At 40.5% G+C, this 16,285-nt stretch overlaps 1 protein-coding gene across 5 annotated transcripts in view; it reads left to right on the top strand.

Annotated features, from left to right (window-relative positions):
* DDHD2 (DDHD domain containing 2) overlaps nt 1-16,285 on the top strand; it is a 34,531-nt gene that overhangs the window by 1,780 nt on the left and 16,466 nt on the right. For 4 of the 5 annotated variants that reach the window (XR_010113957.1, XM_055295979.2, XM_055295980.2 and 1 more), the window contains exons 2-10: nt 11-238; nt 1,434-1,624; nt 4,244-4,333; nt 4,795-4,915; nt 7,012-7,101; nt 8,980-9,115; nt 13,232-13,440; nt 13,723-13,790; nt 15,198-15,320. Coding sequence is in view for 4 of the 5 variants with exons in the window: in XM_055295979.2 (XP_055151954.1) it covers nt 19-238; nt 1,434-1,624; nt 4,244-4,333; nt 4,795-4,915; nt 7,012-7,101; nt 8,980-9,115; nt 13,232-13,440; nt 13,723-13,790; nt 15,198-15,320 (1,248 nt within the window). In the remaining variant the exon portion in view is untranslated. The remainder of the gene's footprint in view (nt 1-10; nt 239-1,433; nt 1,625-4,243; nt 4,334-4,794; nt 4,916-7,011; nt 7,102-8,979; nt 9,116-13,231; nt 13,441-13,722; nt 13,791-15,197; nt 15,321-16,285) is intronic. The other variant, XM_055295981.2, reaches the window with a different exon arrangement.

Genomic DNA, 16,285 nt, shown 5'->3' on the forward strand with positions numbered 1-16,285 from the left:
TTGTCTTTAGAGAGCGAAATGTCATCAGTGCAGTCACAACAGGAGCAGTTGTCCCAGTCAGATCCATCTCCATCACCAAACTCATGTAGTTCCTTTGAGCTAATAGACATGGATGCTGGCAGCTTGTATGAACCAGTTTTTCCCCATTGGTTTTATTGTAAGATAATAGATTCTAAGGAGACATGGATTCCTTTCAACTCTGAGGATTCACAGCAGCTGGAAGAGGCGTATAGCTCTGGTAGGTGAAAATTATGACTTGGAATAGACAAAGACTTTCCCCTCTTCAAACTATAATATAATGGTCCTTATAGTGAGTGCTATGAAAACCAATTTTAGATTTTTCCAGTTAAATAATTTCTTACACCATTTTATATAGAACTTTTGCACTAATACCTAGCCAATCAATAATATTCAAGAATTTGGTCTGTATTTTGAAAACAGTATCTATTATTATTTCTGCATAGTTACCCAATAATTTTTTTTTCTTTAGAGTTGGGGGCCTAATTATATTGTCTAGGCTGGTCTTGAACTCCTAGGTTCAAGCATTCTTTCTGCCTGGGCCTCCCAAAGTGCTGGGATTACAGGCGTGTTACACCCTGTGCCCAGCCCCCCAGTAATATCTTTAATGTTCTAGCTTATGTTTTACTTTGTTTTATAAAGAATGTGTAAGGCTGGGCACAGTGGCTCACATCTGTAATCCCAGCACTTTGGGAGGCCAAGGCGGGCAGATCACTTGAGGTCAGGAGTTCGAGATTAGCCTGACCAGCATGGTGAAAACCCTTTTCTACTAAAAATACAAAAATTAGCTGGGCAGCGGGGTATGTGCCTGTAGTCTCAGCCACCTGGGAGGCTGAGGCAGGAGAATTGCTCAAACCCGGGAGGCGGAGGTTGCAGTGAGCCAAGATTGTGCCGCTGGACTCCAGCCTGGGTGATAGAGTGAGACTTGTCTCAAAAAAAAAAAAAAAAAGAAAAGAAAAAAAAAGAAAAAAGTATGTATAGAGTGGGGTGTCACAGTGCAGAAGAGTGAACTCTCTAACTTGTCACTTGTCTTTTCTTCTTTTATAAAACAAGAGTGATTCTATTTATACTGAATCATCATAATGGTTATTAATTTACCTTATGGTTCCTCAAGCAAATTCAGAAAAATCACATTATATAATTTTTTTTAAGGGGCATGCTATCTTTCCTCAGAAAAAGAACAAAACTGGGTAGTATTTTTTTCATGTTTCATTAAAATCAGGAATGGTTTTGACGGTTTGTGAAGTAGGTAGTGAAAAAGATATGAATTAAATTCCATTTTGTTTGGTGTTTAGCCAAGTAGGAACTGTTCATTCATGTGTTTCATAACATTATGTAGAGTATAACTCAGAATTGTATGTTGGGAGATTTATTTTGAAATATGTACTTCTTTTCCCCTTTTCAATCCTTGAAAGGAAAAGATTGTAATGGGAGAGTTGTTCCTACTGATGGGGGCAGATATGATGTTCATTTGGGGGAGAGGATGCGGTATGCTGTATACTGGGATGAACTAGCATCGGAAGTGAGACGATGTACGTGGTTTTACAAGGGGGACAAAGACAATAAGTATGTTCCATACTCGGAGAGCTTCAGCCAAGTTTTAGAGGTACTCTTTTGACTCTTTTTTTTACTTATTATTTCCTTTTCTTATTTAATAATCTTTTCTTTCTTTTGTAATTCATTTTGTGAAATTTCCAGACAGACTTTGGTTCTGTCTGCATCACATTATAAAATATAATAAAGCATTTCTATTTACAAGCAAGTTTCAGGATAAAGTAGTCCTATTTTCAGATTTTTTTGTTTTTTTTTTTGAGACGGAGTCTCGCTCTGTTGCCCAGTCTGGAGTGCAGTGGTGTGATCTTGGCTCACTGTAACCTCCACCTCCCAGGTTCAAGTGATTCTCATGCCTCAGCCTCCCAAGTAGCTGGGATTACAGGTGGCTGCCACCACGCCTGGCTAGTTTTTTTCTATTTTTATTAGAGATGGGGTTTCACCATGTTGGCTAGGCTGGTCTCGAACTCCTGACCTCAAGTGATCTGCTGGCCTCGGCCTCCCAAAGTGCTGGGATTACAGGTGTGAGCCACCGTGCTTGGCCTTTTTCAGATTTTAAAATGCAGTGGAAATGGTTGTGGTGTTTTAAGGTGTAAAAAAAGAAAAAAATACTCCGGGCCTGGTGGCTCATGCCTGTAATCCCAGCAGTTTGGGAGGCTGAGGCAGGCGGATCACCTGAGGTTGGGAGTTTGAGACCAGCCTGACCAACATGGAGAAACCTTGTCTCTACTAAAAATACAAAATTAGCCGGGCACGGTGGTGCACGCCTGTAATCCCAGCTACTTGGGAGGCTGAGGCAAGAGAATTGCTTGAACCCGGTAGGCAGAGGTTGTAGTGAGCAGAGATCGCACCATTGAACTACAGCCTGGGCAACAAGAGCAAAACTCCGTCTCAAAAAAAAAAAATACTGATGGGCGCATTGGCTCTCACCTGTAATCCCAGCACATTGTGAGGCCAAGGCAGGAGGATGACTTGAGCCCAGGAATTTGAGAACAGCCTGGGCAACAAAGCGAGACCCCAACACTACAAAAAAAAAAAATACATGCACACACACACAAATGCAAACTGTATTATGCTGTGGTCACAGGATTGATCTTTTTTAGCTTTTAGTTTTCTTGCTCTGAAAACAAATTTTTCTTTAAATTGGAGTAGAGCATTAATATTTGTTTTTTTTTTTTTTTTTTTTGAAACAGAGTCTTGCTCTGTCACCCAGGCTGGAGTGCAGTGACACGATCTTGGCTCACTGCAAGCTCCGCCTCCTGGGTTCTTGCCATTCTCTTGTCTCAGCCTCCCAAGTAGCTGGGACTACAGGTGCCCACCACCACACCCAGCTAATTTTTTGTATTTTTAGTAGAGACGGGGTTTCACCATGTTAGCCAGGATGGTCTCGAGCTCCTGACCTCGTGATCTGCCTGCCTCAGCCTCCCAAAGTGTTGGGATTACAGGCGTGAGCCACCGCACCCGACCTTTTTCTTGTTTTTTTTATTTGTTTGCTTTTTTTTGTTTTTGTTTTTGAGACAGAGTCTCACTCTGTTGCCCAGGCTGGAGTCCAGTGGTGCGATCTCGGCTCACTGCAACCTCTGCATCCTGGGTTCAAGCACTTTTCCTGCCTCACCCTCCTAAGTAGCTGGGATTACAGGCATGCCCCACCACACTGGCTAATTTATTTTTTTGAGACGGAGTTCCACTCTTGTTGCCCAGGCTGTAGTGCAGTGGCGTGATCTCAGCTCACCGCAACCTCTGCCTCCCGCGTTCAAGCGATTCTCCTGCCTCAGCCTCCCGAGTAGCTGGGATTACAGGCGTGTGCCACAATGCCTGGCTAATTTTGTATTTTTAGTAGAGACGGGATTTCTCCATGTTGGTCAGGCTGGTCTTGAACTCCTGACCTCAAGTGATCTGCCTGCCTTGGCCTCCCAAAGTGCTGGGATTACAGGTGTGAGCCACCATGCCCGGTTTACACTGGCTAATTTTTGTATTTTTAGTAAAAGTGGGGTTTTGCCATGTTGGCCAGGCTAGTCTCGAATGCCAGACCTCAGGTGATCTTCCTGCCTTGGCCTCCCAAAGTGTTGGGATTACAGGCATGAGCCACCACGCCTGGTCTAGAACATTAATATTAACAAATATATTAAAATGTGAACACTAATTATCTAGTGTAGATGATGGAATTAGGAGTGTTTTTTTTTCCCCCTTTGTCCTGGTGCTACTATCTGTTGTAATTTCAAAATAATTTAAAAATAGGCTGGATGCTGTGGCTCATGCTTATAATCCCGGCACTTTGGGAGGCCGAGGTGGGCGGATCACCTGAGGTCAGGAGTTTGAGACTAGCCTAGCCATTATGGCCAAACCCCGTATCTACTAAAAATACAAAAGTTAGCCGGGTGTGGTGGTGGGTGCCTGTAATCCTGGCTACTTGGGAGACTGAGGCAGGAGAATTGCTTGAACCCGGGGGGCGGAGGTTGCAGTGAGCCAAGATCACGCCACTGCAACCCAGCCTGGGCAACAGAGTAAGACAAACAAAACAAAAAACAACAACAAAAAAATTTAAAAATAAATCTGATAAATTGGAGTAGGATATTCTTATTGAAACTCATTAATACATAGTATTCTTGTGAATAAGTTCAGTTTTAATAGGAAAGCTGCTAGAGAACTCTAATGAAATGTGTTTTCTTTTAAGGAAACTTACATGCTTGCTGTAACTTTGGATGAATGGAAAAAGAAACTGGAATCTCCCAACAGAGAAATTATTATTTTACACAATCCAAAGGTAAAACAAAGCATTTCTCTTGTTGGGATAAAAAGTTAATTGCACTATTAGGGAGAACTCAGTTGGTTTCTTTTGCTAAGCACTCTGTGTAGGATAACTTTTGTCAAATTTTATATTGAATTCACAATTATGAAACTTAAAAACTTGTAGCCACTACTGTTATTTACCCAACTCAGCTTATACAAAATAATTTTCTTATGGAAAATTATGCCACTGTAGAATAAGAAAATCACTGACATATTATGTGAGCCTGTCTTCCATGTAGAAAGGGACTATTGAGAGATCTGTTAGCCTAATATATTTTCACAGTTCTCATTTCAAGCCGTACGAGTTGTATATCAAAACTCCAGTTCAGATTTGACTCTGTGGTTTGAAAGACATGATTCTACACTTAAAACTGCATTGTATAGAGATGATTGTATTGTAGAATATTTTTATTGCTCTGTTCTGTTCTGTTTAAGCTTATGGTGCATTACCAGCCAGTTGCAGGGTCTGATGATTGGGGTTCAACACCCACGGAGCAGGGTCGACCAAGAACTGTGAAGAGAGGAGTTGAGAACATCTCTGTTGACATTCATTGTGGTAATGTTAATCATTTATTTTTTCTTACCTTCTGATGTATTTGTTTACTCCTTAAATTGTGACCTTTTTCTGTGGATTTAGATTACCTCAAGGCTTAAAAATCATCTTTAATCATATGGGTTTATTCTAAGTTGAGATTAGCATCACTTCGTCTACTAAGAATCTTAATAGATGTAAAAATATCTTTTAAAACTGGTAAGTACATATGGTAGGATGGGTAAAATTTGGCAATACTATCCAGGAAGTCACTAAGTACAGATGAACTGATTTAGTCCTAATTCCAAGAAGTGTGATTCCACCTACTTGACTAGAAATTTATTCCTGGTAATAACTCCTTGTCCTTGAAGCTTCATTTTCAACTAAGGAAAACTATTTTTCAGTAGGACCTGATTATGCACTGCTATCTAGGTAGGGTCACTTACGGTTGTATAATATATTTAATTGGATTATAATATTCCTTTTTTCTTACTTGTCTCTTGGACAAAATCCTAGCTTTACTGTAATTTAAAAAGATGAGTTTAAAATTTCAGGCTTTAAAAACATACCAGACATTGATAAAAATGAAATATTAGATAAAAGTATTTTATCTGTGTTCAGTTGCCTGGATTCAATAACTGTATTATGGTTATGTAAGAGAATATACTTAGGAAATACACATTATGGTATTAAAGGGTTAAAGAGGTATGGTGCATGCAACCTGATGATGTATGTAGCCTGCTTTCTGATGATTCAGAAAAATAAATGTGTGTGTGTGTGTACACACACAGAGAATCATAAAGCAAATGTAATTGTTAAAAAGTTGAATCTCTGTGAAAAGTATGTGGGAGTGTCTGTACTATGCTTTCTAGTTTTCTGTACATTTCTAGTTATTTAAAAATAAAAAGTTTTAAAAACCTAGCTGGGCGTGGTAGCTCATGCCTGTAATCCCAGCACTTGGGGAGGCCAAGGCGGAAGGATCACTTGAGCCCAGGGTTCAAGACCAGCCTGGGCAATATGGTGAAACCCCGTCTCTACAAAAAATACAAAAATTAACTGGGCATAGTAGCACACATCTGTAGTCTCAGCTACTTCAGAGGCTGAGGCAGGAGGATCACTCGAGCCCAGTAGGTTGAGGCTGGAATGAGTGTTTATCATGCCACTGCACTCCAGCCTAGGCGACAGAGTGAGACTGTCTCAAAAAAAAAAAAAAAAAAAGTTTTTAAAACCTGAAAAAAGGCCAAGTGTGTTGGCTCATGGCTGTAATCCCAGCACTTTGGGAGGCTGAGGCGGGCAGGTCAGGAGGTCGAGACCATCCTGGCTAACACGGTGAAACACCCTGTCTCTACTAAAAATACAAAAAATTAGCCAGGTGTGGTGGCGTATGCATGTAGTCCCAACTACTTGGGAGGCTGAGGCAGGAGAATTGCTTAAACCCGGGAGGCAGAGGTTGCAGTGAGCCGAGATTGTGCCACTGCACTCCAGCCTGGGTGACAGAGCGAGACTCGGTCACAAACAAACAAACAAAAACTAATTAAAAAAAAAAAAAAAAAAAGAGTTTCTTTTTTTTTTTTTTTTTTTTTTGTGAGACAGAATCTTGCTCTGTCACCCAGGCCGGAGTGCAGTGGTGTGATCTCGGCTCACTGCAAACTCTGCCACCTCCAGGGTTCAAGCGATTCTTCTGCCTCAGCCTCGCGAGTAGCTGGGATTACAGGCATGTGCCACCACACCCGGCTAATTTTGTATTTTTAGTAGATACGAAGTTTCACTGTGTTGGTCAGGCTGGTCTCGAACTCCTGACCTCGTGATCTGCCTGCCTTGGCCTCCCAAAGTGCTGGGATTACAGGCATGAGCTACCGCGCCCAGCCGAGTTTTCTTTTTCAGAGATCAGAAAAAAAAGAAAAAAATCCTGAAAAAAATTTTACAGACTTATTTCAAGATAAATTAGACACCAAGTAAAATCAATGTATTTTTGCTAGGTACTTAAAGGACTATTTTATATGTTTTAAATTATCTGTTCATCTTTTAACTTGCTCATATTTATAACCTTTTCATGGTGAATGATATTAGAATACATGACTAATTATACAGAATAATTTTCTTTTTAATTTCATTTATAGGAGAACCTTTACAAATAGATCACTTGGTTTTTGTAGTCCATGGGATTGGACCAGCTTGTGATCTCCGCTTTCGAAGCATTGTACAGTGTGGTAGGTTTGCAAAGCATGTGAGAGAATATTAATCAGTGCTCTTGTGAGCTGAGATAAAGCCTTGTCTTTGGTCTATTGTCTTAGCTGCATAAGAAGATTTAGAGAGTTAAAGACAGGTGGTGAGGTAGTAAAGCTTCTCAGCTTAGACCTGAAGTGCTAGGAAATTCCTGAGGCTAATAGTTTATACTCTTAACTATCGTAATAGTCTTGAATGAACAAGCAGTTAATCCCTATAAAATTGTGTTTTATGATGTGATGGTCCTATTTCTAACTATTTCAAATTTACAGGGAACTGTAAAGATGATAGAGTTTAATGAATAACAGAAGCATCAATCATTTTTGTAATTCATACTATGATAAACCTTTGATATTGTAATTGGAGGATTTAAGTCATTAGTATAACTAGATTTTGAAAGGTGTCCTCTAGGCTGAGTGCGATGGCTCACGCCTGTAATCTGAGCACTTTGGGAGGCCAAGGCGGGTGGATCACAAGGTCAGGAGTTCAAAACCAGCCTGGCCAAGATTGTGAAACCCCATCTCTACTAAAAATACAAAAATTAGCTGGGCGCGGTGGCAGGCGCCTGTAATCCCAGCTAGTCGGGAGGCTGAGGCAAGAGAATCACTTGAACTCGGAGGGCAGAGGTTTCAGTGAGCCAAGATCGGGCCACTGCACTCCAGCCTGGGCAACAGAGTGAGACCTCAAAAAAAAAAGAAAGGTGTCCTCTAAAACCTGATAGTATTCAAAGTTTAATTGTTCCAATTAGAGTGTCTTATTCTAACTGGCTGATGGTTCTAAACATAAACTAGAATTGTATTATGGAAGGTTGAGACTGATGTGATACGAATTTCAAACAACAGTGTATTTTTTTTCTTTAAAGTATTGGGTGGTGCTTGTTTATAAGAATCAGAAAGTTAGGATAGGAATTCAACTGCAAGACTGTTGTTGTATTGTCATGTGATTAAAAAAAATATTGAAACGGTTCCCATGATGCCGACGTTTTGAAGTTAGCTTTCTTTTTTTTTCCTTTTCCTTTTTTTTTGTTTTTAAATATACTATTTTTTTTCCTGAGACAGAGTTTTGCTCTGTTGCCCAGGCTGGAGTGTAGTGGTGTAAACTCAGCTCACTGCAACCTCTGCCTCCCGAGTTCAAGTGATTATCCTGCCTCAGCCTCTTGAGTAGCTGGGATTACAGGCGCACACCACCATGCCTTGCTAATTTTTGTATTTTTAGTAGATGGGGGTTTGCCATGTTGGCCAGGCTGGTCTTGAACTCCCGGCCTCATACGATCCACCTGCCTTGGCGCCCCAAAGTGCTGGGATTACAGGCATGAGCCACTGCTCCTGGCCTGAAGTTAGCCTTCTTTTGATGAAATATTTAGTATGGTAAAATCAAGTTGTTAGGCCAGGCACGGTGGCTCACACCTGTCATCCCAGCACTTTGGGGGGCCAAGGCAGGCAGATCACCTAAAGTCAGGAGTTCAAGACCAGCCTGGCCAACAGGGCAAAACCCCATCTCTACTAAAAATACAAAAATTAGCTGGGCATGGTGGTATGTGCCTGTAATCCCAGATCCTCAAGAGGCTGAGGCAGGAGAATTGCTTAAACCAGTGAGGTGGAGGCTGCAGTGAGGTGAGATCTCGCCACCGCACTCCAGCTTGGGTTACAGAGCAGTACTCCATCTCAAAAAAAAAAAGTTATTAAAGAAACATCTTTTCCTATATGCATTCATAATTTTTCCTGGATACCACTTTATTTTTGATGGAAGTCAGTATGTGTTCTGTGCAAATGTAGTTAGAGTATGATTACATGATTTGTTGCATCCAAATTCTACAGATTTGTTACTTCATTGTTGATGCATAAGTTAATTTTCTTTTCCAGTTAATGATTTTCGCAGTGTTTCCTTGAACTTGCTACAGACACATTTTAAGAAAGCCCAAGAAAATCAGCAGATTGGGAGGGTAGAATTTCTTCCAGTCAACTGGCACAGTCCTTTGCATTCTACTGGTGTGGATGTGTGAGTAATACTTAATACCTTCGAGTTGTTAGCTGTGATTACAATATATTTTGTGATCATTGCTATGCTTGGGGACATTTTTATGCTATAGCTGACTGAATATTTAAAATTTCTTAGAGATATGCTATTAAATGCTGATCAGTCCCTTGGTTTAATTAGCCCTGGTTAGGAGTAGAGAGCTGTGTGTATCTTCAGCATGTTTTACTGGCTCACTAGTGTTTACTATTACAGCTTCATTGTATCTTTAGCATTAAAGCCAAATATTGCTATCTTCCCATAGTGTATAACCATTTCCATCTTCAGATGTCAAAAGCCAGCCGTACCCCAAGATGTACAATGTATTTTGTTGTTCCTTTTGTTATTATATTTAAATAATATTTGTCCAAATTTAGAAAAAAGGGAGGATTTCTCAAACATTAAAGTATTAGCATTTATAACTTGAGGTATAATTGGTACAGTGACTTTTAAGTGATGGCGTTCTTAAGGTACAAGACCATTAGTTTTGTTTGTAAATTTTATGGTAATGACAGAGAATGTTGCTTAAATTGAGGTTATCTAGCTATGGGGCTCTCCAGCAAGTGGTGTGTTTCTAATATAGTTCTAGAATAGAACCAGGAGATGCAGGAAGTAGTCAGCATTGTTTCCATGCTGGTCTCAGAAATGGCTTTTCTGATTCTGTGTCTCAGTTCTCAGTACCCTGTGATTTGGGTATATTCCATTTGCCAAACACTGTGGTGGGGTCTGGATTCTTCAATATTTGAGCAGATGCTAAGAGGTTAGTTACTAAGGGCATGTGGCCCTTATAAATTGCAGAAGTGGTTGAATATTTGAGGAATCTTTCTGGGAATCTTAAGAAACCTTTAACTGGATGTTAGATTTTGTCAGCGTGGTCTTCCTCTGCCAGATATGAATTCTGTTTGCTTTTGGTACCTGGCACTCACACCTTTTTCTGCTTTTAGAAATTGTGCATTGAGAGAGGGAGCTGATCTCTTTATCGTTTGACATGTAATCAAAAAACCTTACTGCTGAGAATTCCAGGAGAAGCCTTTTACATTTTTTTGTTTTGTCTTTTTAGAAAACTTTTTTTATTACAGATAATTTTGTTCACAGAAGTAGTATATATGATGAATCCTTGTGTACTGATTACCCAGCCCTGACAAGCCTCAACACATGGCTGGTTCTGCCTCATCCGTATCTTCGTGCCCTATCTAATGCCCCTTCATCACCATATGATTTTTATCTTAGAAATCCTGTAATTTCATCTGTAAATGTTTCAGTTTGTATCTTTTTTTTTTTGGTTGGAGTGCAGTGGTGTGATCACAGCTCACTGCAACCTAGACCTCCTCGGGCTCAGGTGATCCTCCCGCCCCAGCCTCCCAAGTACTGCTGGGACTACAGGCATGTGGCACCACTCGCAGTTGATTTTTTTTTTCTTTTTTTTGAGATGGAGTTTCACTCTTGTCCAGGCTGGAGTGCAGTGGCGTGATCTCAGCTCACCACAACCTCTGCCTCCTGGGTTCAAGCAGTTCCCAGTCTCGGCCTCCCGAGTAGCTGGGATTACAGGCATGCGCCACTATGCCTGGCTAATTTTGTATTTTTGGTAGAAATAGGGTTTCTCCATGTTGGTCAGGCTGGTCTCGAACTCTTGACCTCAGGTGATTCGCCCATCTCGGCCTCCCCAAGTGCTAGGAATACAGGCATGAGCCACCGTGCCTGGCCCGATCCAGATGATTTTTCTGTTTTTTGTAGAGATGGCCTTTTACCGTGTTGGCCAAGCTGGTTTTGAGCTCTTGGGCTCAAGCAATGTGTCTGCCTTGGCCTCCTAAAATGCTGGGATTACAGGTGTGAGCCACAGTGCCTGGCCTGAACAGTATATTTTATTTTTGAGATGGAGTGTTGCTATGTCACCCAGGCTGGAGTACAGTGGCACAGTCTCGGCTTACTGCAACCTCTGCCTCCTGGGTTCCAGCAATTCTCCTGCCTCAGCCTCCCAGGTGGCTGGGACTACAGTCATGCGCCACAGTGCCCAGCAGCTAATTTTTGTATTTCTTAGTAGAGACAGGGTTTCACCATATTGGCCAGGCTGAACTCCTGACCTCGTGATCTGCCTGCCTCAGCCTCCCAAAGTGCTGGGATTACAGGTGTGAGCCACTGTGCTGGCCTGAACAGTATTTTTTGTTTGTTTGTTTGTTTTTGAGACAGAGTCTTGCACTGTTGCCTGGGCTGGAGTGCAATGGCGCGATTTCAGCTCACTGCAACTTCCGCCTCCTGAGTTCATGTGATTCTCCTGCCTCAGCCTCCCAAGTAGCTGGGATAAAGGTGCACATCACCACACCTGGCTAATTTTTTGTATTTTTAGTAGAGACGGGGTTTCACTCTGTTGGACAGACTGGTCTCGAACTTTGGACCTCGTGATCTGTCTGCCTCAGCCTCCCAAAGTGCTGGGATTACAGGCATGAGCCACTGCGCCTGGCCCTGAACAGTGTATTTTAAAGGACTTAAAAAATGTGTAACCATAACACTATTATCACACTTAAAAATTTCTTAATATCATCAAATACCTAGTCAGTGTTCAAATTTCCAGTTGTCTATTATATTTTTATATACATATTTTATACATATTTTTATATACATTAATTATATAATTATACATTAATTTTTATATACATATTTATATAATTACAAACATGTTTTAAACTGGGATCCAAATAAAGTCCATACATTGCAATTAGTTGATATGTCTTATATTATAAGTCTCTCTTGGGCTGGGCATGGTGGCTCATGCTTGTAATCCCAGCGCTTTGGGAGGCCGAGGCAGGTGGATCATCTGAGGTCAGGAGTTTGAGACCAGCCTGGCTAACATGACAAAACCCTGTCACTACTAAAAATACAAAAATTAGCTGGGCATGGTGGCACATGCCTGCAATTCCAGCTATTTGGGAGGCTGAGGCAGGAGAATCGCTTGAATCTGGGAGGCAGAGGTTACAGTGAGCTGAGATCGTGCCACTGCCCTCCAGCCTGGGCAATGGAGCGAGACTCTGTCTCAAAAAAAAAAAAAAGAAAAAAAGTCTCTTTAATTTCTTGATTACCACTTACCTCTCTGTCTACATCTGTTGTTTTCTTGCAGTTTATGTATGGAAGAAATGGGTTTGACTTGTAGGGTTTTTTTTTTTCTTTTTTTTTTTCTGTTTATTTTATTTTTTTGTTATACTTTAGGTTTTAGGGTACATGTGCACAATGTGCAGGTTTGTTACATATGTATCCATGTGCCATGTTGATTTCCTGCACCCATTAACTCGTCATTTAGCATTAGGTATATCTCCTAATGCTGTCCCTCCCCCCTCCCCCAACCCCACAACAGTCCCCGGAGTGTGATGTTCCCCTTCCTGTGTCCATGAGTTCTCATTGTTCAATTCCCACCTATGAGTGAGAACATGCGGTGTTTGGTTTTTTGTCCTTGCGATAGTTTACTGAGAATGATGTTTTCCAGTTTCATCCATGTCCCTACAAAGGACATGAACTCATCCTTTTTTATGGCTGCATAGTATTCCATGGTGTATATGTGCCACATTTTCTTAATCCAGTCTATTGTTGTTGGACATTTGGGTTGGTTCCAAGTCTTTGCTATTGTGAATAGTGCCGCAGTAAACATATGTGTGCATGTGTCTTTATAGCAGCATGATTTATAGTCCTTTGGGTATATACCCAGTAATGGGATGGCTGGGTCAAATGGTATTTCTAGTTCTAGATCCCTGAGGAATCGCCACACTGACTTCCACAATGGTTGAACTAGTTTACAGTCCCACCAACAGTGTAAAAGTGTTCCTATTTCTCCACATCCTCTCCAGCACCTGTTGTTTCCTGACATCTCACACCAGTTAGAATGGCCATCATTAAAAAAAGTCAGGAAACAACAGTTGTAGGGTTTTTTATACTCTGAATTTTGCTTATCACATCCCTCTGGCTTCATTATACATGTTCTTTTGTCCTCTTTTTGTTATTTCCTATAAATCGACAATTGTTTGTTATAAAATGTTTAAGCTTGAAGGCTTAAAATTGGAAGCGGCTGTTAAGTGTATTTAGGTTTCCTGCTTAAATTATTTTTCCTTTTTTCAGAGATCTGCAGCGAATAACCCTGCCCAGCATTAACCGCCTCAGGCACTTCACCAATGACACAATTCTGGATGTCTTCTTCTACAATAGTCCCACCTACTGTCAGACTATTGTGGACACAGTTGCTTCTGAAATGAACCGAATATACACACTTTTTCTGCAGAGGAACCCTGATTTCAAAGGGGGTGTATCCATTGCTGGTCATAGTTTAGGTAACAAAATGAGTTCTGTGTGACCAGAGAAGACTATCACATTTTAAAGACACCTGTTTTTGAAGCACGGTGTCTTTTATCAGTATGAAATTCAGAGGTCTAGAAGTGGTCTGTGATCAAGAAATTTGGAAGGGGTTGGAAGGGTGGTGGTAAATTGGAAAGAAAGACTCCTTGCTATGTAGATTTGCTTACATATGTAATTGGCTTGTGCCTTTTTTGTATAACAGACAGCCATTTAGTGCTAATGCTTAGAAATTGTCCCTTCTTCTATTTTACTTATAGGTTCGCTTATATTGTTTGATATCCTAACAAATCAGAAAGATTCTTTGGGGGATATTGACAGTGAAAAGGTAATTTAGATGTTCAGCTAGGTTTTCTTGTGGTTTTCCTTAGTAAGGATTTATAGATTTTAGACTTATTTTTTGTTTTTACCTGAGTTTAGTTTCATGTCATGACATTACATTTACACTTATTTTCATTTTAACAGACTTTTAATTATCTCTGTTATTCTTGGATGATAGAAGCAAGATAGTAACATGCTTCTACAAATAATAATTGTTATATTCTAAACCATAGGCATCTTATTTTCTTTTGTGAATATGCACCGCTGGGCGGGTGCGGTGGCTCATGCCTGTAATCTCAGCACTTTGAGAGGCTGAGACTGGTGGATCACCTTAGGTCAGGAGTTCAAGACCAGCTTGGCCAACATGGTGAAACCCCATCTGTACTAAAAATACAAAAATTAGCTGTGCATGGTGGTGTGTGCCTGTAATCCCAGCTACTTGGGAGGCTGAAGCAAGAGAATCGCTTGAACCTGGGAAGTGGAGGTTGCAGTGAGCTGAGATCGTGCCACTGCACTCCAGCCTGGGTGACAGAGTGAGACTCCGTCTCAAAAATATGCACTGCTGATCTGTTAATAGAGTTACGGAATCATTGAGCTAAATGAAGTTTGCATATGAACAAATGAATGAATTGGCTACAAATTGATATGATTTATAGAAACTCTGTTTGAAAGTATTGGGGACTTGATGTTTAAACATTATTTTAGTAAAAATTCCTATAACCACGTATCATCTGTAGGATTGATTTGGTACCTATTTCTCCTGTTGGACCGTGAGTTCCTCCAGAGCAGAGCTTTTGTGTTAGACTGTTTTATTTCTATTTCTATTTCTTTTTTTTTTTTTTTTTTTGAGACAGTCCTTGCTCTGTCACCCAGGCTAGAATGCAGTGGCACCATCTCGGCTCACTGCAACCTCTGCCTTCAGGGTTCAAATGATTCTCCTGCCTCAGCCTTCCCAGTAGCTGGGATTACAGGTGCACGCCACTGTACCCAGCTAATTTTTGTGTCTTTAGTAGAGACCGGGTGTTGGTCAGACTGGTCTTGAACTCCTGACCTTGTGATCCACCCACCTTGGCCTCCCAAAGTGCTGGGATTACAGATTTGAGCCACCACGCCCAGCCTAGACTGTTTTATTTCTTAAGCACTGTTTTCCTAATTTCTTAAGCACTGAGCTCCCTTAAAATTCAGCAAATGTTTGTTAATGATGATGAATATTTTACTCATTTCTTTAAAAACATATTTTCAATTGAAGTTGCAAAACCTTGGAACCTCTTAATTTTTTTCTTGCATAAATGACAATTTGTTAAAGTTAAGATACATTGCTGTGGAAATCTATGTATTTCTTTACTGCAAAATAGTATTAATAAAGGAAACTAAATGAATTTCAAGAATATGAGCTTTATAATTTAATTTTTAGGATTCGCTAAATATTGTAATGGATCAAGGAGATACACCTACACTAGAGGAAGATTTGAAGAAACTTCAGCTCTCTGAATTCTTTGATATCTTTGAGAAGGAGAAAGTAGATAAGGAAGCTCTGGTAAAAATAATCTTTTAAAACTTTATGCCAAGCCATTTTCAGTATTTTTATTGTTTATCATGTTTACTAAGAGCCTACCCTTTAGATACTTTTTAGTCATAAATACTTTATCATTAATGTTCCTTAGCATTATTTATTTGCTTTTTATCATATCAAGTGACCTTTGCTTTGTGGAAGTTCAAAGTTCAGATGGCCATATTGATATTCATAGAGCAATGGAGCAGACTAACCAGTACGGCTCATAGAAAACATGAGTGCAAGAACAAACAAATAACCATTAGCTATTCCAACTCTAATTTTCTGTTGTACTTTCAAGAGCTCTACTGTTATTTGCTTGTTTATTTTCTATTTATTTATTTTTTGAGTTGGAGTCTCGCTCTTGCCCAGGCTGGAGTACAGTGGTGTGATCTTCGGTTCACTGCAACCTCTGTCTCCTGGGTTCAAGCAATTCTCCTGCCTCAGCCTCCCAAGTAGCTGGGATTACAGGTGCCCGCCACCACGCCTGGCTAGTTTTTATATTTTTAGTAGAGATGGGGTTTCACAGCATTGGCCAAGCTGGTCTCTTGGCCAGGCTGGTCTGGAATTCCTGACCCCGTGATCCACCCACCTTGGCCTCCCAAAGTGCTGGGATTACATGTGTGAGCCACCGTGCCCAGCCAGCTTGTTTGTTTTTTGTTTTTTTCCATTTTTGTTGTGCCTTTTTCTGGTTTGTGATACATTCACTCATTTAACAGATATTTAGAAAATGCTTACTATACCAAGTACTGAATAGATTGGTGAATAAGGCATATGATCCCTGACCTCATAGTGTTTATAGTTTACTGGGGAAGACACATGTTAAATAATCACACACATCATGGCAATTACAATAAGAAGTAAGGAAAAGTACACCGTGTTGTAAGAATTAGCCTGGTCTCATAAGGTGCAGGAAGTCTTCCCTAATCAAATGAGTGACAGTTGGCTGG

The sequence above is a fragment of the Symphalangus syndactylus genome, chromosome 10 (genome assembly GCF_028878055.3).
Source record: "Symphalangus syndactylus isolate Jambi chromosome 10, NHGRI_mSymSyn1-v2.1_pri, whole genome shotgun sequence".
Taxonomy (NCBI): Eukaryota; Metazoa; Chordata; class Mammalia; order Primates; family Hylobatidae; genus Symphalangus; species Symphalangus syndactylus.